The 24,825-nt window shown below is 39.2% G+C and overlaps 5 protein-coding genes across 5 annotated transcripts; all 5 read right to left on the bottom strand.

Annotated features, from left to right (window-relative positions):
- Window positions 1–902: 902 nt before the first annotated feature.
- defbl1 (defensin, beta-like 1) lies at window positions 903–1,914 on the bottom strand. Its single transcript, XM_056731664.1, has 3 exons — window positions 1,829–1,914; window positions 1,446–1,569; window positions 903–1,292 (listed from the first exon to the last, which is right to left on the bottom strand). The coding sequence occupies exons 1-3, from the start codon at window positions 1,881–1,883 to the stop codon at window positions 1,268–1,270; spliced, it is 204 nt and encodes a 67-aa protein (XP_056587642.1). The 5' UTR covers window positions 1,884–1,914; the 3' UTR covers window positions 903–1,267.
- Window positions 1,915–3,823: 1,909 nt separating this feature from the next.
- On the bottom strand, window positions 3,824–4,750 carry LOC130408325 (olfactory receptor 2K2-like). The gene has a single exon (XM_056731815.1). The coding sequence runs from the start codon at window positions 4,748–4,750 to the stop codon at window positions 3,824–3,826; it is 927 nt and encodes a 308-aa protein (XP_056587793.1).
- A 1,186-nt stretch (window positions 4,751–5,936) lies between these two features.
- On the bottom strand, window positions 5,937–6,878 carry LOC130408267 (olfactory receptor 1G1-like). The gene has a single exon (XM_056731758.1). The coding sequence runs from the start codon at window positions 6,876–6,878 to the stop codon at window positions 5,937–5,939; it is 942 nt and encodes a 313-aa protein (XP_056587736.1).
- A 4,156-nt stretch (window positions 6,879–11,034) lies between these two features.
- Window positions 11,035–12,000, bottom strand: LOC130408266 (olfactory receptor 5I1-like). The gene has a single exon (XM_056731757.1). It carries the CDS (start codon window positions 11,998–12,000, stop codon window positions 11,035–11,037), a length of 966 nt encoding a protein of 321 aa, XP_056587735.1.
- An 8,338-nt stretch (window positions 12,001–20,338) lies between these two features.
- On the bottom strand, window positions 20,339–21,262 carry LOC130408265 (olfactory receptor 2AT4-like). Its single transcript, XM_056731756.1, has one exon. The coding sequence runs from the start codon at window positions 21,260–21,262 to the stop codon at window positions 20,339–20,341; it is 924 nt and encodes a 307-aa protein (XP_056587734.1).
- Window positions 21,263–24,825: the final 3,563 nt, after the last annotated feature.

Raw genomic sequence — 24,825 nt, 5'->3', positions numbered from 1 at the left:
AAAGATTTAGAAAATAATGTTAGTAGAAAATTTGAAAGTATGGTAGAAATGGGTGTAGGCTATTTTAAACATGATTTATTTTAAACAATAATTTAGGAAGTAAAGAAGAGTACATTATACAGTTATTTATTGTATTAAGTAAATGCTATATACATACAAAATAACAAAATGGCCTTATGTAAACCAAAGCATTCAAATTTCAATAATGATTTTAAAATAGCCTATATTTTAACATTGTAATGGATAACATGTAATGTTTAAAAGCACTTAACTTTATGCAAAGTTGTGTTTTTTTCTCCTTTAATCTGATGTAGCCTGTTGTATTTGAGGCAATTAAAAAATCCTGTATTAGCCTACCATATGCTTTAGGATGTTCAGATTAGCATTTATGGTAAGAGACCATACATGTATAATTGAATGATCTTTATCATTTATCTGAATTTATGCTGTCTCATTACGAACAGCATTTTATTTGATATTTAATATTATATATGAAAGACATACCCTTTGAGAGACTATGACAATAAAACAGTTGGCCAAAATACAAAAATAAATACAAAAAGTACATATTTATTTTCTTTATAAAATTATTATTCTCTGTGACTGTCTAACTAAATTGTTAACCAGTATTCAACGATTGGTTTAAACTGTTTTGAATTCCTACAAAAATAGGATCTTTTGTTTAATTTGCTTAGTTATTTACTTATTTTAACTGCACATTTACTTATCTTTATGTTAGTTTACAAAGCCAAACAAATGCAACATAAAAAAACCTCCCAGAATGCAGTTCACATGACAAACACATGAGGGTTTTATTGAGAAGTCTTCAACAATTATGGTTTAAGAGCTTGGTTTTTACACATTCACCAAAACTAAACAACAGCCCCTAGTTTATTATTCCATCAGTGCTTTTAAATGTACACACCAAAATAGTCTATAGTTTACAGACTGTAGATTATAGAGCCTGGATACAATTGTTCCAGGTCATGAACAACATGGCTCCTTGAAACAGGATTATCTAATCAAAATTCTTTTGTAGATCACGCGACCGGTGCTGTTATATGACAATAAGTGATACACAAGCATTTCAAATCTGTGAACCTTAGGGCAAGGCCCGTTCTCAGGCATCTGAGACATATCTCTGTGCATTTGCATGCATAAATATTTAGGCATGTGTTGAATTACAGAACAGACAGAAACCGATCACAGAAAATATTGAATTCACATTGTTGAATCTGCTGTCACTGCCTTATTTCACTGTCAGTTCTCATAGAAAATGTGACACGCAGCATCTGGAAAGAAACAAACCAGTAGCAAAAACAATTATATTTTTTAACAGGTTATTTGATGTGAAGTATAATAATGCGACAGAATATTACTGTGTTATTTATGTATTAACATTAAAATGGACCATGCATGTGTGTGTTTCTAATATTGGAACTTACTGGAACCCTGTGCCACAGCCGAATGGTCCAAAGTACAGTTCTGAAGGCAGACATTTTCCTTGTCTGCAGACTCCGCTGAGGCTAGCACAGCCCCAGGGAAACGACACAGCCTCATTCACTTTACCTTTGATGTTAAAATTAAATGTTTTAGCTCCATACCGATCAAAACTGACAGATGAAAACAATCTGGAAAATCAGCTAAACTTCTAGAATTTGCTGTTTTGTCCTTGTCCATCACAAAATATTACTGTCACTTCGACTAAACATCACTATATCATTGCTCATTTTTGGCCTGGGTATGTGAACAGAAACTTCAAGTTTACAAAATCAAGTAAATTCCTAACAGTTTCAAAAAGTCTTTTTTAAAATGCAAGCAAACTTACTGTGCACTGCTAAGATGACCAGGAGAACCAGCACAAGGATACACTGAGGTTTCATGGTGCTTTCCTGGGATTATGGTATTCCAAAGTTGTCACAGCGTTCTGGTCAGGCTGGATCTTATTTTGCAAGTGACTCTGGAAGGAGGAGTGACTCAATTAAAGCCACTCCAATCAGAATTCAATTCAAAATTAAATTATGCAGAAGAATGAAAGAACACATTGTTCTTAATTGTATTTAGAGACCAGGTTGGTATTTAGTGTAGTCAGAAAGTATGCAACTATAAGAGGAGGCATTCACAGCAGAGCACCATCACGCTGATGTAAATTATCAACGTCAATGAAAAGATCTCCTGATTTAAAACACATGCTTATCCTGATGGCCTGGCCGTATTTAAGTGTCTCAGCAATCTTCACTGAAAGATTCCTCTATTTGTTTTGTAAACTGTTCTTTGGTTATATTAAAAAAGAGTGCAAGTATACTGTATAGGGAAAAATTGTGTGCTAATATATAAATGTCAAGACATTTTCTAACAGCAATAAGTCAAACTACACTTTTAAGGGGTGGTTTGCCAGACAGGGCTTAAATGTTAGTAACTTCAATGTGTGTCTTGATCATAAACAACTCATTCTGAAATATCTTACAATATATATGTTCAATTGTTTTGTCTCAAGATGCACACAGTAATGTTTTTTGAAAAGTATGTTTTTTAATTAACTAAGGCCTAGTCCTGGTTTAAGATCTCTGTCCGGGAAGCCGCCACTACAGTATGTGTTTTGTTTAATGCACATAAACTAGTCCAAAAATGAAAAAAGTATCATGTGTCATGTTTGTTTTGCTTGCACTGCATTTGGAAGATCAAACCCTGATCTGAAATGTGTTTTATGAGGTGTTGCAAGAGCATCTTGCAAATTACTTGTTCACCTTCAGTTTCTCACCGATGTGAAAACTTGCAATTTTTTAACATATTAACTTTAATTGATATGTAAAACTATGGATCTGCTATTTGTTTAATCTGAACAGATCACCAAAGTCTGACTGCATAAAAGATTACTACTGCATAATGTTCATCCTTTGACATGAATTTGAATGTCTCTTGGAGAACAGAAAATGTTAAAACACAAACAAAGAAAAATCATTTACAGTTGGTTAAAATCGTTCATCAATTATATTAGGCTTCCCTGTAAAAAAGAAGCGGTGGTATATAAGCTTTCACCAGAAGATGGCACCAAATTATTACATTTTTACAATTTTCAGCTGAGTTATAGTGTGATATTCTGAATGATGTTTGAAAATTCAACGCTGCATTAATGCATGTAAAACAGTCCTTGTGATTTGTTATAATTGCTTTAAAGATATATCATATAGTTCTCCCTAAAAGCAGATGTAGGCTGTCATCATTTTTTTTATGCATATTCACACAAATAAACAGTAAATAAACAATAAAAGTACTGCTTAAAATGACATGAACCAAGTGATAAATAACATTCTTTATATAACCATAAGCTGCAGAAATATCGGGATATGCCGGAACTGGCAAAATGGAAAACAATGTAACATTACAATGTAAATTCAACCATATGCACTGACAGGGCCAAATTCTGTACAAAGGAATGAAAAAATAAATTCACATGTCACGTTCATTGCAGGTCACACATAAATACAGAAATGAAGATTTGTGAAATAAAACATTAACATAGCCTATCATTTATTTAAAAGTTGTAAGGGAGAAAGTGATATTTTTTTACAGCTGAATTAAGTACAGTAGACTACATGGAAGCAAAGTGTAATGAATTTAGAAAAATGACATGACGTACAGCAAGGATTAAAACATTTTTTACAGTGTTTTACAGTTAACAGTTTAACCACAATCTCATAATTTGCATTTTAATATTTATTATAACAGTCATTGATCCCCAGAAAGTATGCAGCCCATACTTAATTATTATATTACTTATAATTATTTAACGAGCACAAATCAATTTCTTAATACAAATGCCTTATCTAATCTTTAATCTTCGGAATACATACTTTGCCTTCATTCTAATTGGAGTTAATACTACTCCATAGATTAAAGGATTGACCAAAGGAGGAACAACCAAATAGGAAACTGACAGGAAGTTTTTAAAAGCCTGAGACATGTTGTCAATTCCAAACCGAGCATATAGAGAATTAATAAGTGACCACAACACATAATTTGAAAAAGCTACCAAATGTGGAAGACAGGTGGTCATGAACTTCTTGTGATTTTGCACAGAGTGCTTACAAGCAATGATTATTTTTACATAAGAACAAAACACAAACCATATCAGAACATTTAAAGCACATGTAAAAATTCCACTAATGACAAACTGAGCAGTATCGACTTGACACGCAAGCCTTTCTAAAATCCAGGTCTCGCAGTACAGTTTGTCTATCTGGTTCATGCATAGTGGATACCTGAGAGCCATCATTATTATCAATATTGCAGTGAAGCAAGGAAACATCCAAATGAAAGTCAGCAGTCTCCAAACAGTCACAGATGTCATAACAGTGTGGTAGTACAGCGGTCTACATATAGCTAAATACCTATCAAATGCCATAACACTCAGATTAGTAAACTCACCGAGTGCATACGTGAAAATGACAAAACTTTGGATAACACATTCTTCCAGAGAGATAACATGTGTTTTGATAAGTAAATAATATAAAAAGGGTGGATAAAATCCTGTGGCTCCATATAATCCATTTATACATAAATTACATACAAATATATACATTGGCTGGTGGAGAACTTTATCCAGAACAATGATCAAAATTAAGAGTGAATTGACAAAAATAGTCAAGACATATCCTGGAAGTGCAAAAGAGAATATAGTAATCCTGGATGTGCTGGAGTCATTAAAAGCTGTGAGAGAGAACGAGGAGAAGGTGGAGATGTTGTCCATTCCACTTGAAACTAATACAGATAAAAAACACAAGGTAAAAGAGATACATAAACTACATAAGAAAAACACATATATCCCATTAAGTCATACACAAAGTATCAAAAGTCAAAATTACAAATAAGAAATTCTTTGATGACAAACCTAATAAATTACCGAATGATAATAGTTTATACCTAAAGGATTTTAAAAACACTAATAAATGTTGAGGTGCTCTGGAAAGGCCCCTCCTTTAACATTGTGTGCTGAATGACTTGTGAAGTTTTTATAGCGCATAACATAGGGCGGGATATTTTTGATCGGTCCTTTGATAATTAGGGCCTAATGTATAATGTATGTTTTTTAGACAGCAAATGTCATGTGTTGCCATTTTTGACTTGAGTAATGTCTCATGTATTTAATTATGTCCCTTTTGATTAAAAAGTGACATAAAATGAATAATGTGACCCTGTATGTGGTGAGAGCATGGCCACACTATATTGTGTGCAAATACACATGAAAGACCTCTCACAAGCATCTGATCTGACGCAGTTCTAAGAGCAAATAGCACACCCCATTCCCATGTTTTTGATATAATAATTAATAATGTTTCATAATTAAGCAAAATAATTCATTTTCTTTTTAAAATGATGCATGAAATTTCTACTGATGCACATTTAAAAAATATATGATTAAAGAATAACTTATATATTCTTTTTTTGGGTCACAATTCATAAAAAAATTCATGCACAAGGGCTTTCGGGTATTTTGTACCGATTATTAAAAGTGAATTGCACTTGAAATATATGTTAGGTTAACTTAATGTAGACAGATTTTTATATTCACTTTATAGACCTACATACTTTGAGTTAACCTTGTAATTTATAATATGCAACATTTATGATCATTTTATGACATTTATAATATGCATACATTTTTCTTACACTGTACAAGTCTTTCACAGTTTTCAAATAAACTAAAATATGCACAAGAAATTATGATTGGGTCGTAGTGGAATGAATGCCATCATCATAGGAAATATATTGTTGACCTGCTATGACCTGCTACGTCAAACAAAGCAGAAGTTTATTTTTGACAGTTTAGTGTGTCAAGGAATATGTGAAAAATAGGCTTTCATGTGTTTTTTGTAATTAATAATATTATAAATAATATAAAATTATAAACAATATTCACATTATGTCTTACACAGTTATTGAACTTCTGAAACATGTATTTTTGAAACAGGACATGAGGGAAAAGCTCTTTTGCGCACTGCCTTAATATTTAATACATAGATTAGAGGATTAACAAAGGGAGGAACTGTAATCAGTTCTAAAGCCAGAAAATTACGCAGACTCTCTGGAATGTCATTTGCACCATATCTGCTATACATAACATCAAAAAGTACAGAAAAAACACAATTAATAAGGGACAATAAATGCGGCAAACATGTTTGCCAAAATTTTCTTCTGTTTTCTAAAGATGCTTTACATGCAGCGATGAGTTTAATGTATGAAACTATGATAACAACCACAAAAGATAAAAATGTGACAATAATAAAATATCCAAAAACATTATTGACAAAGCTTGAAGCACAAGACAGTTTTACAATTGACCAGTTGTCACAATACAATTTATCTATATGATATTTACAAAATGTCCTCAAGTTTGATAACAGGATTGCTGGAACTGTGTAGCAGTTAGGTATGATCCAGGTCAACAGAATTAATTTCAAACATCTGTTTTTAGTTAATTTGGAATGATAATCTAAAGGTCTGCATATGGCTACATATCTGTCATATGACATGACAGTTAATATTGTAACCTCAGTAATTAAAGAGCTGTAGATAACAAAGGATTGCAAAGCACACATGTGAGAGGAGATCACATATGAATCCAAAAGCAAATTAAACAAAAAAATTGGGTAGAATCCTGATGCTCCGTATATCACATTTACACACAGATTACACAAAAACATGAACATGGGTTCATGAAGAGATTTCTCCATGATAATGACAGAAATAAGTCGAACATTAATTGACAATATGAGCAAATAGAGGAAAAGAAAACAAGTAAAATATATATGCCTGTATGATTTTGATTCTCTGGGCACCATAAGAGTCAACATCACAGGATAAGAAGAGTTCTCCATCATTGTATGTTCTCTAATATCATATACAAATATTATGCAGTACAAAAGCACAAAAGATAACATTAAACAAAGTTCACATGCAACATGTTAATAAGCATAAGCTTCCCAAAGCTTCAGTTGCTGTTATTAATTGTCTCAGTCTGAGATGAAACGGTTACTGTTCTTCACTGTCAGAAAAAGGCAAGTAAACAAATCCACAGTTCTGGACGTGGGTGTGCATCTAAGAGAGGCAAGGCTCTGGTTGGTTTTATATAGTGTTTATTCATTTGGGAAATGTCTAAAATAAGGTCTGGAATACAACTATTGGGCTATCATGCAAATGCCAACATATCCATAAAAAACTAGAGATTTTAACAAAGGTTTTTACTATACTTACTGTAAAAAAATGTTATTTTAAATAGCCATGTAGGTCTCTCTTAAAGTTTTGAATAATTATTTTCATTTTTAGTGTAAGATTTTTTTTCCGGTAAGTGCCATTTTCTGGACAGTCACATCCATAATTGTACACGAAAAACTATAACTAGTAACTATTTTATGTTCTGTGAAGAGACATCACTTCTTCATTTGTCAGGTATTTTTGCTTCAGATTCGTACTTTTTAATTCACAGAAATCCTACAAATTATATTGTGTCATTTTTTTGTCACATCCACAACGCAGGCTTATATCCTTTTAAACAAAAAATGTACTGATATTTTTCTGATGTTAAGACTCTATCAACAATGGTTTAGTAAATTCTAACTGATGGTTCAGTACATTGGTAAAAAATACATTCTCTAATGCTTTAACCATTATGAGCTATAAACTGTAGAGTTCTTAATCCCAGTGTCGTACACACACATACAATCAATTGCCAACATGCAATTTCAGAAACATGTTTTTGTCAACTGAGGTTACATCCGTAACCAAGTCATTCCCTTTGTGTCGGTCTCTCGAAGTTGTGTCCAACCGACAGATTGGGTTCCTATGGAAAACGCCACGGCGTTGTACTGCGTCACAATCTCTAGCGAATCGACGGTGACTGGCCTGGGTGTGTCATTCGTGAGCGCTACCGCGAAATTGTAACCTTCCAGTGGATAGGTAGGGGTCTCAGAGCATTTAAAGAGGTGGGAAGGGTCTGCCTCCGGGCGACACAGGCTGCAGCCTTGTTTCTCTAAAAGCGAGAAGCCGCCCGGCACCGTAAGGGCCACTGGGTAAGCGATATTTCCTCAATGAGGGGACGCGCTACAGAGACCACTTCCTACCATATGGAGGAGTTTGGTGGAGACACCAACATGGTCTCAGGGCGCCTCTCTGACAGACATCTACAGAGCTTACCGCAAGGTTTTTACCCCAAGGTACAATAGATTTTTTTGTTTTGTTTGTGTGTGCAAGCTTCTCAAATAAATTGCTCTTCATGATGGGAATAAGAAAGTCTGTATCTGGGTCAATGACAAATAAGAAAATGTCAGGTGGTGCGACCATATATTAATTTAAAATAATATACATTTAATGTATTTAGCACTGAGTATTTTTCCCCTCATATATAAGAAATTTAACATAAAATCATGCCAAAATATTTTATTAAGAATTTTATTGAGAAAATTAACATTTATTTCTCAGTTTTGTTCTCTGTTTGTATGTTCGGACGGTCGCACCACCTGACATTTTTGGTCTTTCAAACACCAAAACTCAAAAAATCTATTGAATTTCAATAAAATGAAAAGGGTTTCTTATAAAGGACATGTTGTAGATCCATTTGATATATGACATGTATTTATTCAAATTCTTTTTAGGAAAATAATGAATTTGGACACAAAAAATACATGTCACGTCATTGACCCATCTATAGATGTTATTCCATAATTCAATCTAAATGAACGTATCAAACTGGATTATTTTAATATTGTCTGTATATTACATTTAGGCACAGGTAAGCTACTCACTGTTTCCAACTGTCCAGCATCCAGTATAAACAGTAGGTATTTTATTTTTATTTTATTTCATAATGATCATTATATGAGAAAATAATTGTTATTAATATGTTTAAATTTCTATCATTCATACATATTTTATTTTATTTTTTGTCTGGTGTGGGTGTGTGTGTTTTGTTCTGTCGAGCACATGGCGCGTTGTTTTGACTGCTCGCCATTTGCTCGGTGTCTGTGTCACTCGCCCCGCCCCTGTGATCTCGACACAGTAGGTAATCGGCCGGGGCTTTTTTTACGTGGGTGGTGGGAAAAAACAATGACATCTATCAGAAACATCACCTCCCACGGCTTTATTATTATTATTTGTTGTGAGGAAGGCGGGACGAGAGCCGCGAGGCGAGGCCGGTGGCGTGAGTGATAGTTGGAATCAGCTGATGCACCAGTCCCGCATATCTCATGGAGGAAATCAGGAGCATAAGAGGACGAGCGACGGGACTGCTGACGAGAGAGGACCGGGCCCGGACCTATGTTTAAGTTTGTGTTTATGTTCATATGGCCAGCAGTCGACCGTGAGGTGGCTGCCGGCATTTTACTTCCGTATTATTGTTTATTTATTTTGATAAAAGTGCTTTAAATATTTGCCGGTTCCCGCCTCCTTCCTTCCTACCTTGTTACATTATTAATAGTATGTTTTTATTTTAGTAAATATTTTCACTTGTGCACATCCCTGTGTGAAGCCTCAGGAGCTGAAACCGGTTTATGGTCATGGCATGGACATATGGTTTCCGCCAGATGCTCAATATTTGACCAATCAGAGTAGACTGGGCATTTAAGGAGGGGGGATTAAAAGAGACAGGATCCTTAACTGACTGATCTATCAGAGAGTAAAAGTAGGCGCTGCAAAAATGTACATTAGTGTATTGAGTTTTTTTAAACTTTAAAGCACACAAATGCATTCGAGCATAACCCAGTGATAAAATTACAAACTTTATTTAAGGATAGGAGGTGCTCTTTAATCTTTTCAACATCTCATTGTGCTTGTCAATGATACAACAACAACGAAAACAGAAAAATGGCAGAGAATGTAATAGCTGTAATTCACTTACTCCATTGAATCAAATGAAAATATTCATTAATCTGTATTTTAATGTTTTCCCAAGTACAAGTAGTGTTTTGACACAAAGTACGTTAAAGGAATGCATTATTGGCAACATGCCTGAGAACAGTTAAAGTACTGTGAAAAATTAGATTTTGTTTTAATATATATTCCCCATTGGTGTTTTAGGTATGTTCGTACATGCATACGGATCACTTAATAGGCATATGCATGACATTAGCATTTTCACAGTTCTGTGTTTACACAGTTTTCACGGAGACAACAAACATTGTGATTTTCAAAACCTTGCACTCTGAAACCTGTTTTCAAAAGTTTGCTTTTCAGTCCAACAAAATAGCAAAAACGCATTAAGGTTTTCCATTTTTAGTTTATCATCCCATAAAATAACAAGTGAAAGTGGTATAATTAAGCTAAACAAAAATTGCATTTAAAATCTACTTGTCTGAAAAAAATAATTTTACAATGTTTCTTCCCACTAACATGCACAAGTGTTCTTCAGTTCAGACTTTTTTAGACTGTAAAAATAAGGAATCGCCCCTTTTTCTGTTATTGTAGAAAGTTGTATACGCTATAACCCTTGACACTAACACAGTTCAAACATTTGACATATACTGTATACTGTACAGCAGTGTTTCTCAAACGTTTTAGTTGTAAGGCCCCCTTTGTGTTGAGTGCCCCCAAATAAAGACTTATTATCTTGAATTAAATAATCTTTAATCAATCTAAAATCATATTCAGCTATACAATTCTGGAAATAAATATTCTAGTATGTGGTCTTATTTGTATGATGTTTGATTGCATAAAATCTATGATAATTTCTATATTTCATAAAAGCCACAAAATCTGGCGCCCAGTTTGAGATCCACTGCTGTACAGTATATGTCACATGTGCCCACTGTAACAAGCTTACAAACTTAATATAAACAATAGTAAGTAGAAATCAGATATAATAAGAAAAATATTTAGACTGTATTATGACCTACCGTCAAACAAAGAACAACTATGTTATGTAATTTGTAATTTATTTGAAAGCATTTGTTTGTTTTTGACAGTTTGCATGTTTCAGAAAAGAAATATGTTTCACACACTTGCTCTTTCGCATTGTACATGGATTTTATGTCTCAGTATATATTATGTTCTACATGTTATGTTCTTTTTTTGAACTTCTAAAACATTTATTCTTGATGCAATGCGTGATTTGAAAACCTTTTGGCGCACCGCCTTAATTTTTAATCCATAGATTAGAGGATTAAAAACAGGAGGAACTATAATCAGTTCTAAAGCCAAAAAATTACGTAGACTCTCTGGAATGTCATTTGCACCGTATCTGCTATACATGATATCAAAAAGCCAAGCACAAATTAAATTCATAAGTGACAGTAAGTGTGGCAAACAAGTTTGCCAGAACTTTCTTCTGTTTTCTAGAGATGATTTACAGGCAGCGATGAGTTTAATGTATGATGTTATGATAACACCTACAAAACAAAAAATTTGGACAATAATAATATATCCTAAAAGACTATTAACAGAACTTGAAGCACAAGACAACTTTACAATTGACCAGTTGTCACAATACAATTTGTCAATGTGATATTTACAAAGTGCCCTTAAACTGGATAACAGGACTGCTAGTACTGTGTAGCAGTTTGGTAAAATCCATGACAACAGAATTAATTTCAAACATCTGTTTTTGGTTAACTTGGAATGATAATCCAAAGGTCTGCATATGGCTACATATCTGTCATATGACATGACAGTTAATATTGTAATCTCAGTAGTTAAAGAGCTGTAGATAACATAGGTTTGCAGAGCACACATGTGAAAGGAGATCACATATGAATCCAAGAGCAAATTAAACAAAAATATTGGATAGAATCCTGATGCTCCATATATTACATTTACACACAGATTACACAAAAACATGAACATGGGTTCATGAAGAGATTTCTCCATGATAATGACAGCAATAAGTCGGATATTAATTGACAATATGAGCAAATAGAGGAAAAGAAAACAAGTAAAATATATATGCCTGTATGATTTTGATTCTCTGGGCACCATAAGAGTCAACATCACAGGATAAGAAGAGTTTTCCATCATTGTATGTTCTCTAATATCATATACAAATATTATGCAGTACAAAAGCACAAAAGATAACATTAAACAAAGTTCACATGCAACATGTAAATAAGCATAAGCTTCCCAAAGCGTCAGTTGCTGTTGTTAATTGTCTCAGTCTGAGATGAAACGGTTACTGTTCTTCACTGTCAGAAAAAAGGCAAGTAAACAAATCCACAGTTCTGGACGTGGGTGTGCATCTAAGAGAGGCAAGGCTCTGATTCCTTTATATAGGGTTTATTCATTTGGGAAATTTCTAACAGAAGGTCTAGAATATCTTGCCTTTGATTATTCACCTTTATTTGTGAAAATACAACTATTGGGTTTTTACCAAAGGGTTTTACAATTCTAACAGCAAATATGTCAAAATTTGTTAATTAAAATAGCCATGTTAGGTCTCTCTTAAAGTTTTTGAAGAATTAATTTAATCTCTAGTGCATGATTTTTCATAGTCAAGTGAGTGCCTTTTTTCATTTACAGTTATGCATAAGGCACTAGCAATGCCAATGTCATGGGACATGGGATTGCACATAATCAGAAACAAACAAAAAAATATTACAATGTAATAAGTCGCCTTTTCAAACGGCTATAACTTTTGAACCCTTTGATGTATGCCACCTGGGGGAATTGGCCACGCCTACCGTCCAAGGCATGAAGGACTTCGGCATCACTGGTGTCGAAGGCTTGCGCTGCCACGGGCCAGGCTGTCTCCTCTCTCTACGCTGTGGTGGAGTAGGCGGGATGAGACCGTGGTTCGAGACCGGTGAGTAATTGTGAATGAGCGCCAGCTGTGCGTACACCGGGCTTGAATCATGTAGGAGATTGGGAGCATATAAGAGAACGAGATACCGGACCATCGAAGAGAGAGGACCGCGCCCGAACATGTTTTACGTCTGTATTTATGTTTTGTTCGCCGGCGGTCGGCCGTGAGGGGGCGCCGGCTGTTATTATTTATATTAAATCATTATTTTAACTGTCTTACGGTTCCCGCCTCCTTCCTTCCATATCTTGAATCTTGTTACATACGCCATACGGCTTTCAGAGCTGAGGCTCTGGACAACGACTCCCCCAGGCCCATTCCCCTGACAGAGGACCTGCTCTCTCAGGGGAAGGGCACGTTCTGGCATCCCAGATCAGACCTCTGGAACACCATGTCTGGTCTCTAGACGGGACAAGAAGATCCAGAGTTGGCTACTCCCCCTCTATGGCGGAGACCATCACCCAGGCTAGGGCCCCATCTACTAGGCGGTTATACGCCTCTAGACGGCGCCTCTTCTCGTCCTGGTGTCTCTCTCAACGGAAAGACCCACTGAGGTGCTCGATCAGGATCGTGAAGTTATGCCTGCACTAACTTCCTTTTGCCCTGACCAATCAGTGTCCAGAAAGGTGCACACAAGTGTTCTCCAGGACGAGTAGTATGTTTAAGAAGGTATTATGTGCATATATCAATATATGTATGTATATGTATGTGGATTACTTTTTTCACGCATTACAAATATGTAACGCCTCTAACACAACATCCATCTTTTTTCTGTAATCATTGTCGAGCGTTACATTATATAATCATGCTCTTATTCACATAAAGGCCATTCAACTATTTAGGCTAGATTTGAATTGGTTGTATTGACACGTTCAGCGTATTGAGAGTTTTTGGCTGTGGGTCAGAAGTCCCGTCTGCTACACTTAAGGCTGTGTCAGAATCTGTCAGACAGCGCACCAGTATTAACTACCCTTTCGTGGTTGAATGAACAACAACATTTTGTCTAGTATTTTTAAGTCTTAAATGAATACAAGGAGTTATGAATTTTTTGTGAAATATGCCGATTTCACAGGTCCATAACTCCACAATGCTACTGTTGAACAGTCTCCTGTCATGCATGATGGTAGACAGGGAGACAGGGTATAACCACTATTAGGCATCTTTAACGCACCCTCAAAGAAAGTTGAGTCATAGCACCTCAAAATGTCCGATAAGTACGGCCCATTGAAAAGTACTGTGAGATATGCCAAATTCAGGGGTCCATAACTTAAAAATGCTACAGTTAAAATGTCTGCCTTTTGGCCAGATGGTAGTCAAGGATACTGGGTATAACCTCCATGTAGACCTTTCAACGCACCCTCAAAGAATGTTGAGATACGGCACCCCAAAATGTCCCAAAAGATTATTGGCCTCGTACTGTTTTGTGACATATGCCAACTTCATGAGTCAAGAACCCCAAAATGCTACAGTAAAACTGTCTGTTTTCTTGCGTGATGGTAGACATTAAGACAAGGTATAACCTAGCTGTGGAACTTTGAACGCACCATCAAAGACATACTTGTACAAAAACACAGTTCTGCCAAAAACATTTTCTGAACATGCAACAAGTGACAGTTAACATAAATCTATATACATGTAACCACATAGTAGTAATATAATGTGTGTATAACACACTGGCTAAGACCAACAGGTGTATAATAAATTGTATAAGAGCAATGGACCAGAAAAAAATTCAAATAAGCTTTATTTTCCAATTGTGCACACACATACAAGCAACGTGTTGTGGTTTCAGGAGCTCAGAATGAAAAAATACAGTATAGACAAACACAGGAGATGGATAAATGCATAAACCTTATTGCATTCTCTGAGAGCAGATGAAGGCGAGATGGTCCCTATGTCATGGTTTGACAAGGGAGAGAACCCAAACGCAAGGCAGACACAGGTGGTGAAGGTAGGGGTGAACAAGGATTTATTAAACAAAGACAAAAAGGCAAAGCAAAGACCTATGATGGGGGAAAACAGGAAATAATCACAATAACAAGATACAGCACAAGGACTCACTAAAAACTAGACTAACAAACACTTGACAAAGACTAAACTGATAACTTACTTGGGTAGATAACACTACAAGGCACCTGACAAGGCACAAGACACGGGCAAGGCACAGCGAAACAGCATACACTACATACAGGGTGTCATATACAATGAACGAGCACAGGACAATGAACACGAGGATGTTTTAAAGGGAAAAAAGCAGCATCATGATGCTCCTCAAAGGCACAAACAAGACAAGACAGACTTAGACAAAGACAAGAACCAGACAGACATGGTCAATAGGATAAAGGGGCATACATGACATTACAACCAATGGGTTAGGGTGGGACAGCAAAAATAACAAACAAGGGAGGGGGGGTGGGGGCAAACCAGAGTACATAGGGGGAAGTCCAGAAGGGGTGGGGCTGGGTGGGGAAGTCCCAGCCTGTGGGGGCGCGCAAGAGCGCGGAACCCCAGGGGGCCTGACAGGGGAAGTCCCGGGGGGAACCGTCCCAGTCCCCTGATTGAATGCCGGACTGGTCAGGGGCTGGAACGCCTGCTGTAAGGCCGGCTGGAGAGGGCTTGGTGTCGGTCGGAAGGCCAGCAGGAGAGGACTTGGTGCCGGTTGGAAGGCCGGCTGGACAGGTCTTGGTGCCGGTCAGAAGGCCGGCTGGACAGGGCTTGGTGCCGGCTGCTGGAACAGGCTTGGTGCCGGCTGCTGGACTGGGCTTGGACTGGCTGGTGCCGGCTGCTGGACCGGGCTTGGATGGACCGGGCTTGTGCCGGCTTCTGGACCGGGCTTGGCTGGACCGGGCTTGGTGCTGGCTGCTGGACCAGGCTGGATGCCGGCTGATCGGGGGATCTACGTCCGTACTGTCCGCTCGGACCGTCCCGCCCTCACGGCGCCCCCCCAAAAAATATTTGGGACTGGATAGCTCCAGACTCGGGACCACCGGACTCGGGACCACCGGAACTGGGACCCCCAGGGCTCGAGCCGCCATCCGGAGTTTCTTTCTCCTAGAACGGCTCACAGGGGGTGTGGCCGGCTGCAGAGAACCGGTGGGGACCTCGGCTGACCCCGCACTTGAGTCGGACGGGGTGTCCCACCACTCACGCCTTCCCCGCTTGCACACGTGGCTGGTGGAGAGGATGTAGAGAGCGAGGCGGAAGTCGAGGCAATGCCCACAACCCTGACCTGAAGGGTACGACCCTCAGGGATCGTGGCCAGCCCCGTGGGAGCATCCATTCTAGACGGGTCCCTGGACCACTCTCGATCCAGCACGGTCTGGAGAGTGTCCACGAAACCCAAGGACCTCAGGTGACGCATCTCAGCGGGTCCTAGGGGCTCATCGAGGCAACTATTAAAAATTACCTTTAGCTCTGCCTCGTTGAACCCCGAGAACTTCACTGAAGCTAGGAAGTCCATGGCAAAGTCTTTCATGAACTTCCCCTGCTGCCTGAGGCCGAACAGGACGTGGGCTTGGTGGCCTCTTGTTGCAGCGATCTGTTCGGCCGTAGCTGCCTGCTGGGTTCTGTTTGGCTCGTTTATTATGTCACGGTATGACAAGGGAGAAACCCAAACGCAAGGCAGACACAGGTGGTGAATGTAGGGGTGAACAAGGATTTATTAAACAAAGACAAAATGGCAAAACAAAGACCCACGATGGGGTAAAACAGGAAATAATCACAATAACAAGATATAGCACAAGGACTAAACACTAGACTAACAAACACTTGACAAAGACTAAACTGACAACTTACTAGGACTCAGGGTAGATAACACGACAAGGCACACGACAAGGCACACGACAAGGCACACGACAGGGCACACGACAGGGCACACGACAGGGCACACGACAGGGCACACGACAGGGCACACGACAAGGCACACGACAAGGCACACGACAAGGCACAAGACACGGGCAATGTTTTTAATGTGGAACGGATAGCGTCAATAAGAAACTGCGAATAAGAAGTTGGATTCAGCCTCGAGCTAAATCCACCGTTAGGCAACATTAAGTATTAACGCCTGCATGCACGATCCCAAATTTAACTTTACCATCTTACAAAGTTAAACTTATCATTATATTCCACATCAAAAACAATAAATAGTGATATTAAACACATCCTTATTTGTGTTTTTGTGCTAACCGATTAGCCAGATATGCTAATATACAAAGCCAAAAGTCAAGATATCTTCAAAAATATCTTACTAGTTCCTTTTAAGGCAGAAGATATCTTCAAATGAATAGGTACTAGTAGTTATTCTGTTTTTGATATCAGGTACTAACCCACTAATTTCCCCTCCTTGACTTGCCACCTTACCGTGGTGGAGGGGTTTGTGTACCCTAGGAAAGACCCTAGGAGCTATGTTGTCTGGGGCTATATGCCCCTGGTAGGGTTTCCCAAGGCAAACAGGTCCTAGATGATGGGTCAGACTAAGGACGGTTCAAAAAACCCTTATGATGCGTATAAATTTGAGGACAGTGACGTCGCCCGGCATGGTGCAGCCGGTGCCCCACCCTGGAGCCATGCTCGGGGTTGGGGCTCGTATGCCAGCGCCTGGTGGTCGGGCCTTCCCCCATGGGAAGTGGACCCACCCACTGCAAGAGGGACCGTAAGGGGCCGGTGCTTAGTGGATTGGGCGGCAGCCGAAGGCGGGGGCCTCGACAACCCGATCCCTGGACGCGAAATCTAGCTCTAGGGACATGGAACGTCACCTCTCTGGCGGGGAAGGAGCCTGAGATTGTGCGTGAGGTTCAGAGATTCCGACTAGAGGTAGTGGGCATCTCTTCACCATGGACATCTCTTCACCCCTATGGAGATGCCCATGGTGAGAGGTGGCGGGCTGATGTGGGTTTGCTTATAGCCCCCCAGCTCAGCTGCCATGTGGTGGATTTCATCCCGGTGAACGAGAGGGTCGCTGCCCTGTGCCTTCGGGCAGTGTAGAGTACCCGTCCTTCTTGGAGACCTGGGAGGGGTGCTGGAAAGTGCTCTGACTGGGCACTCCGTCGTTCTGCTAGGGGACTTCAACGCCCACGTGGGCAGTGCCATCGTTGTCCATAACGAACACCATGTTCAAGCATAAGGTGTCCATCAGTACACATGGCACCAGGACACCCTTGGCCGGAGGTCGATGATCGACTTTGTGGTTTTTTTTATCTGACCTCCGGCCGTATGTCTTGGACACTCGGGTGAAGAGAGGGGCGGAGCTGTCAACTGATCACCACCTGGTGGTGAGTTGGATCCAATGGCGGGGAAGGAAGCTGGACAGACTCGGCAAACCCAAATGTATCCTGAGGGAGTCTGGAGATATTGAGTCCGAGTGGACCATGTTCTCCACCTCCATTGTTAACGTTGTCACTCGGAGCTGTGGCCGTAAGGTCTCCGGTGCCTGTCGAGGCGGCAATCCCCAAACCCGGTGGTGGACACCGGATGTAAGGGATGCTGTCAAGCTGAAGAAGGAGTCCTATTGGGCCTGGCTGGCTTGTGGGATTCGTAACTAGTAACATTTCTTATCTTACTGGTCACAATTGTTTTTTACCTGTCATTTGTAATGACTAGTGAGAAAGGCCATTGTAGAGTTCAATCGCAAGTCTTACTAGTAAAATAAAATATCTTACTAGTTACTATTGAAAAAAGTACTAGTATGTCGTGAATGGGTACTATTATAAATCTAATAAGTACTAGTATCTAATGAATAAGTACTAGTATAAATAGAAAAGATACTAGTATATATTTAATAGGTACTAGTATCCAATGAAATTGTCCTAGTATCTAAAAACGAAGTATTGGAATCCGTCTGGCAGGCTCTAGTATCTTGAAAATTAGTACTAGTACCTAATAAATAAGTATCAGTACCTTAAGAATAAATACTAGTACCTAATAAGTAGGTACTAGTGACTATCGGAAAACACACTAGTCAGAACTGAAAAGTTGATATCTAAATGACAGATCTCCATAGAAATCAATGGCACAAACCTGAAATGTGTTACTAGTAACAAAAGAATAATTACTAGTCACTGATGTTATAAGTACTAGTATCAAGTAAATAAGGACTAGTATCTATTTAATGAGTACTAGAATCTAATGATTAAATGCTAGTATGTAATGAATATGTACTAGTAGCTAATGATTAAGTACTAATATCTATTGAATAAGTAATAGTATCTAATAAATAAGCACTAGTATCTAATTTTAGGTACTAGTTTGTAATGAATAAGTACTAGTATCTAATAAATAAGCACTAGTATCTAATTTGTAGGTACTAGTATCTAATGAATAAGTACTAGTATCTAATGGAATAGTTCCTTGTGACTAAACAATGAGTACTAGTAGCTTAAAAATAGATACTAGTAAATCTCAAGGGTTAAATGACAAAATGGCTTGCCATACATGCGGGGAACTTCGCAAACGTATGGTCTCTTACTCTCCTGTAACAAGTGAAAGTGATATCTGCACATGCTCCTTCTCCTGCTCTCCTGTTGCCGTGAAGCGTGCTTTTCCAGGAGAATTGTCCAATAAGGGAGTAAGAAAAGTTTTTATATATAAAACAATTTTATATGTTCGAAAAAAACTTTTCGAAACCTGTACGATCGCTGGGGTATCGAGTTCTGTATCGAGTACAGAAAAACTACGTATAACACCCAACTCATTGTTGACAAGTTGACCATGTTAGGCATGACAAACCAGCACGGTTAACATTGTAAGGAAGTCAGAATGCAATGCATGAAACACCGTTGCAGATCCGCTTTAAATTCTACAGCCCATAAAATAAAGGAAAGTGGTATAATTAAGCTAAGCAAAAATTGCATTTAAAATCTACATGTCTGAAAAAATTGTTTAGAATAGTATAGAAAATAGTTTCTGCCCTCTGACATGCACTAATGTTCTTCAGACGTATTAAAAATATACAAATAAGGAACAGCAGCTTTTCTGTTATTGTAGAAAATTGTATATGGTATAACCCTTGACACACAAACAGTTGAAACATTTGACATATACCGTATACTGAGTAGCAGTGGTTCTCAAACTTTTTAGTTGCAAGGTCCTTATCTACAATAATCTAAATAAAGACTAAAAATATTAACTTAAACAATCTTTAATGAAACTAAAAACAAAATTCAGCTATACAATGCTGGAAATTAATATTTTAGTATGTGGTCTTATTTTTCTGATGTTGGATTGCATAAAATCTATGATACATTTCTATATTTCATAAAAGCCACAAAATCTGGCCCCCGATTTGAGATCCACGGCTGTACAGTATAAGTCACAGGTGCCCACTGTAACAAGTTTACAAATAAACAACAGTTATTAGAAAACTGCAATAATTAGAACAAAAATTAGACTGTATCATGACCTACCGTCAAACAAAGAATGTTATATAATTTGTAATTTATTTGAAAACGTTTGTTTGTTTTTGACAGTTTGCATGTATCAGACCAGAAATATATTTTACACTTTTGCTCTTTCGCTTTGTACATGGATTTTTATAGTTCAGTATACATTATGTTCTAGATGTTATGTTCTTGATGCAATGCGTGACGTGAAAACCTTTTGGCGCACCGCCTTAATTTTTAATCCATAGATTAGAGGATTAAAAACAGGAGGAACTATAATCAGTTCTAAAGCCAAAAAATTACGCAGACTCTCTGGAATGTCATTTGCACCGTATCTGCTATACATGACATCAAAAAGCCAAGCAAATATTAAATTCATAAGTGACAGTAAGTGTGGCAAACAAGTTTGCCAGAACTTTCTTCTGTTTTCTAGAGATGATTTACAGGCAGCAATGAGTTTAATGTATGATGCTATGATAACACCTACAAAACAAAAAACTTGGAGAATAATAATATATCCTAAAAGATTATTAACAAAACTTGATGCACAAGACAACTTTACAATTGACCAGTTGTCACAATACAATTTGTCAATGTGATATTTACAAAGTGCCCTCAAGTTTGATAACAGGGCTGCTGGAACTGTGTAGCAGTTTGGTAAAATCCATGACAACAGAATTAATTTCAAACATCTGTTTTTGGTTAACTTGGAATGATAATCCAAAGGTCTGCATATGGCTACATATCTGTCATATGACATGACTGTTAATATTGTAATCTCAGTAATTAAAGAGCTGTAGATAACATAGGTTTGCAGAGCACACATGTGAAAGGAGATCACATATGAATCCAAGAGCAAATTAAACAGAAATATAGGATAGAATCCTGATGCTCCATATATCACATTTACACACAGATTACACAAAAACATGAACATGGGTTCATGAAGAGATTTCTCCATGATAATGACAGAAATAAGTCGGATATTAATTGACAATATGAGCAAATAGAGGAAAAGAAAACAAGTAAAATATATATGCCTGTATGATTTTGATTCTCTGGGCACCATAAGAGTCAACATCACAGGATAAGAAGAGTTCTCCATCATTGTATGTTCTCTAATATCATATACAAATATTATGCATTACAAAAGCACAAAAGATAACATTAAACAAAGTTCACATGCAACATGTAAATAAGCATAAGCTTCCCAAAGCGTCAGTTGCTGTTGTTAATTGTCTCAGTCTGAGATGAAACGGTTACTGTTCTTCACTGTCAGAAAAAAGGCAAGTAAACAAATCCACAGTTCTGGACGTGGGTGTGCAACTAAGAGAGGCAAGGCTCTGATTCCTTTATATAGGGTTTATTCATTTGGGAAATTTCTAACAGAAGGTCTAGAATATCTTGGCATTAATTATTCACCTTTATTTGTGAGACTACAACTATCGGGCTATCATGCAAATGCCAACCTTATCATGAAAAAAAAAGTTTTTTACTATATGCAGTGAAATAGACGGGGCGAGACCGTGGTTCAAATCAATTAGGAGATCGAGAGCATATAAGAGAACAAGCGACCGAACCGTCAAAGAGAGAGGACCGGGCCCGAACATGAAGGGCGTCCGACAGTGGCTGCCCGAAGCGGCTCTGGGGAAACCGAAGTGCACAGTGCGGCCACCGCCAAAGCCAAGGTGGGACGGCGACCTTTGCTGCCGCGCCCCTGGGTCGAGGTGGGGTGGCTTTCTTCCGAGCGGGGGAGTTGCCGCCGTCCGGCAGAGGCCGGAGCCTGCGTCCGTTCATCAAGGGGGAGGAGCAGGGGGCGGGAGTGCCGAGTGCGGCCACCGCCTGCCAGAGGCCGGAGCCTGCTTCCCCGACTCCCCGATAAAGGAGGAGCCACCGCCGGCCACCAGGGGCGGAAGGTCGAGACGTCCACCGAAGCCCCAGGGCCACCGCAAGGCACCGCGAAGGAGAGTACCCCGGCTGGTTGAGGACCGAGCAGCAGCATGTCGGGGAACCGGATTATAATTTTTTTTCCCTCTCTCTTTCCTGTTGCTCCGAGGGCTACCGTCTTTGTTGTCTCGTCGCTGCATACCTCCCACCCCCTCCCCCCGAGGGAGGGGGAGGGAGCATGCACAGTCTCGGGGTACCCCCCGGCCTGTGAGGGGTGATGTGGGTATGTAGTGGAGTAGGCGGGGCGAGACCGTGGTTCGACACGGTTAGTAATTGTTAATGAGCGCCAGCTGTGCGTGCACCGGTCTCGAATCACGTAGGAGATCGGGAGCATATAAGAGAACGAGCGACTGCACCGACGAAGAGAGAGGACCGGGCCCAAACATGTTTGTATTTGTATTTATGTTTTGTTCGCCGGCTGTTGGCCGTGAGGGGCTGCCGGCTGTTATTTCTTTAATAAATGTTTAAATGTCTTCCGGTTCCCGTCTCCTTCCTTTTAATGAACCTTGTTACACTATACTTACAGCACAAATTAATTTAAATAGCCATGTAAGGTCTTCTCTTAAACTTTTGGATCTCTAGTGCATGATTTTCATAGTAAGTGGCATTTTTCATTGACATTTATGCATTAGGCAGACGCTTTTATCCAAAGTGACTTACATTGCATTGTAATATATAGTTTTTTGTTTCTGACTATATACAATCCCCTGGGCTCTAACCACTGACCCACAGGAAAGCTTTTCAGGACATGTCACATCCATAACAGTACATGAAAAATAAAACAAAGTAACTATTTTATATTCTGTGAAGAGACATTCCTTCTTCGTTTGCCAGAAAACATGTGTTGACTGATGTTTTTCTGTCATTCCTGTCAGATGTCTCCTAGATTCTGTGGACAGGGTCGTGGCAGTACCACGTCTTTTGCGTGTGTAATGGTGCATGTAGAGATAGGTGGCCTTTGTTTTGACTTTGCACGCGTGCTTTCCGGTCTCGTCTCTTGGCCCCGCCCCCTTGTTTCTCTGTTGGCGTCCCATAAATCTTTCATTCCCCTCACCTGCCCCTTGTATGTTCCCATTGGCTTTCATTTTAATGTTAATTCCTGCCACTTGTCCGTCACCTGCCCTGAATCATTGCCCTTAGTTAATGTCTCCATTTAAGTTCCTCTCGTCTCTTGTTCTGTGCAGTTCATATTGTTTGTGTATGTTAATCCATGCCTTGTATTCACTCGTTGATCGTGTTCCTGTTTTGCCTGATCAAGTTTTGGATTATATAATTTTGGATTAAATCTTTTGTTACAAACTTTCTTGTTTTGCCCCCTAGTGCGAAGTTTTTTGTTTGTATTGTTTTCTCTTACCGGTTTCACCCTCGTGGGTTTATTATTAATTAAAGTCGTTTTTGTCCATTCGCCCTGCCTGCATTTGGGTCCTTCCTCTCCGAGATTCCTGACAGTATGAACCGCCACAAAAAGACCCAGCAGACAGCAACGGCCGATCTGATGTCGGCTCTGAGAAGTTGCCAGGCCCACGTCCTATTCGGCATTCAGCAGAAGGGAGCTGAGGTGAGGACCTTTGCTGCCGATACTATATAAACTATTTTACTTTTAAACTCTTTTTATTACTGCATTGAATAAACTTTGTATTTTTTTATAACTACGTCTTGTGACCGTTATTACACTGGTGAACCTGTGTGCCCATTTTTTGAGTATTCATTTCCCTGTTAACAGGTTTGCATAGTCGGCAGGGTAGTGTTTGGGCCAAGACGTGGCCAAGATTTTTTCTTTATTAATAGTATAAGTGTGAAATTTGTGTGTTGTATGTATTGTGTGGCTGGTTATGCGTTTTTTTAGTGCTGAAGACAAAGCAGCAGTGCTGTGATTCTAGTGAATTTGGTGCGTTTAGCATCTGCTCTTCACACCGATAGGTTGACCCGTACTGTGGTAATTGTTATAAGTGTTGCAGTGTCAATAATGGCAGAAGAGTTGCAGGAATTGAGGGATCTGATCGCTCAGTTTAAGGCAGATAATCCTATTGCTGGTCCATCCGGGGAACATGCAGGGCTCGCTACAGGTTCTTAACTGAGTACGAGTGCTACGCTAACTGAAAGATTTGTGTTTGTCCTAAGGGACCGCAAATGCACAATATTTAATGGTGGGCAGGTATTGGTGGAAAGTTTAGGGGCTGGAGTACCCAGGTATTTCAACAACAGTCACTGTAGACGTATCTTTCTTAAGCCTTTGGTCCCGCCTTCCGCCAGACCACCATCTTAGTCATGACTTGTTCAATTAAAGTGTGCAACCAGTGTCCAGCAGTGCTTTTAATGAACATCCAATTACTGTAATGTCCACCAACACGCTATTACAATGCAACACCTCACAGATCAGTTTCTGTGTATAGTGAAGTAGGCGGGATGAGAATGTGAGTCTAGCCCGGTAAGTGAATGATAATGAGTGTCAGCTGTATCTGACCCGACTCCAGCTGTGGATGATCTCCGAGGGCCAGGTGTTGGAAGGTCCATCCACATACTCCCAGCATCACTGGGAGTCATGGCTGTTCTGATGGTATACTGGATGGTCTCTCGAAGCCCCTGAAGCTCCAGCACATATCTCTCCCCCTTGCTTGCTGGGTATCAGAGAACTCTCTCTGCGAGGCCCCCGCTGGATGATATGGAAGGTCCGCCGGCCTGTGAAGGGCTGGTTTTACATGACTCTATAGGAAGCTCTAA

Source organism: Triplophysa dalaica, chromosome 19, assembly GCF_015846415.1.
Source record: "Triplophysa dalaica isolate WHDGS20190420 chromosome 19, ASM1584641v1, whole genome shotgun sequence".
Classification (NCBI taxonomy): Eukaryota; Metazoa; Chordata; class Actinopteri; order Cypriniformes; family Nemacheilidae; genus Triplophysa; species Triplophysa dalaica.
Note: the sequence above shows the minus strand (reverse complement) of the source record. Positions and strands in the feature narration are given on the sequence as shown.

Excerpts from the sequence above, each read along its gene's own strand:
- LOC130408265 (XM_056731756.1), bottom strand. The coding sequence starts at position 21,262 with ATGGAGAACTCTTCTTATCCTGTGATGTTGACTCTTATGGTGCCCAGA.
- defbl1 (XM_056731664.1), bottom strand. The coding sequence starts at position 1,883 with ATGAAACCTCAGTGTATCCTTGTGCTGGTTCTCCTGGTCATCTTAGCA. Across the intron at positions 1,570-1,828 it reads GGTCATCTTAGCAGTGCACA|GTAAAGTGAATGAGGCTGTG; the intron begins GTAAGTTTGCTT and ends TTAACATCAAAG. Across the intron at positions 1,293-1,445 it reads GGCTGTGGCACAGGGTTCCA|ATGCTGCGTGTCACATTTTC; the intron begins GTAAGTTCCAAT and ends GTTTCTTTCCAG.
- LOC130408266 (XM_056731757.1), bottom strand. The coding sequence starts at position 12,000 with ATGGAAAACTCTTCTTATCCTGTGATGTTGACTCTTATGGTGCCCAGA.
- LOC130408267 (XM_056731758.1), bottom strand. The coding sequence starts at position 6,878 with ATGGAGAACTCTTCTTATCCTGTGATGTTGACTCTTATGGTGCCCAGA.
- LOC130408325 (XM_056731815.1), bottom strand. The coding sequence starts at position 4,750 with ATGGACAACATCTCCACCTTCTCCTCGTTCTCTCTCACAGCTTTTAAT.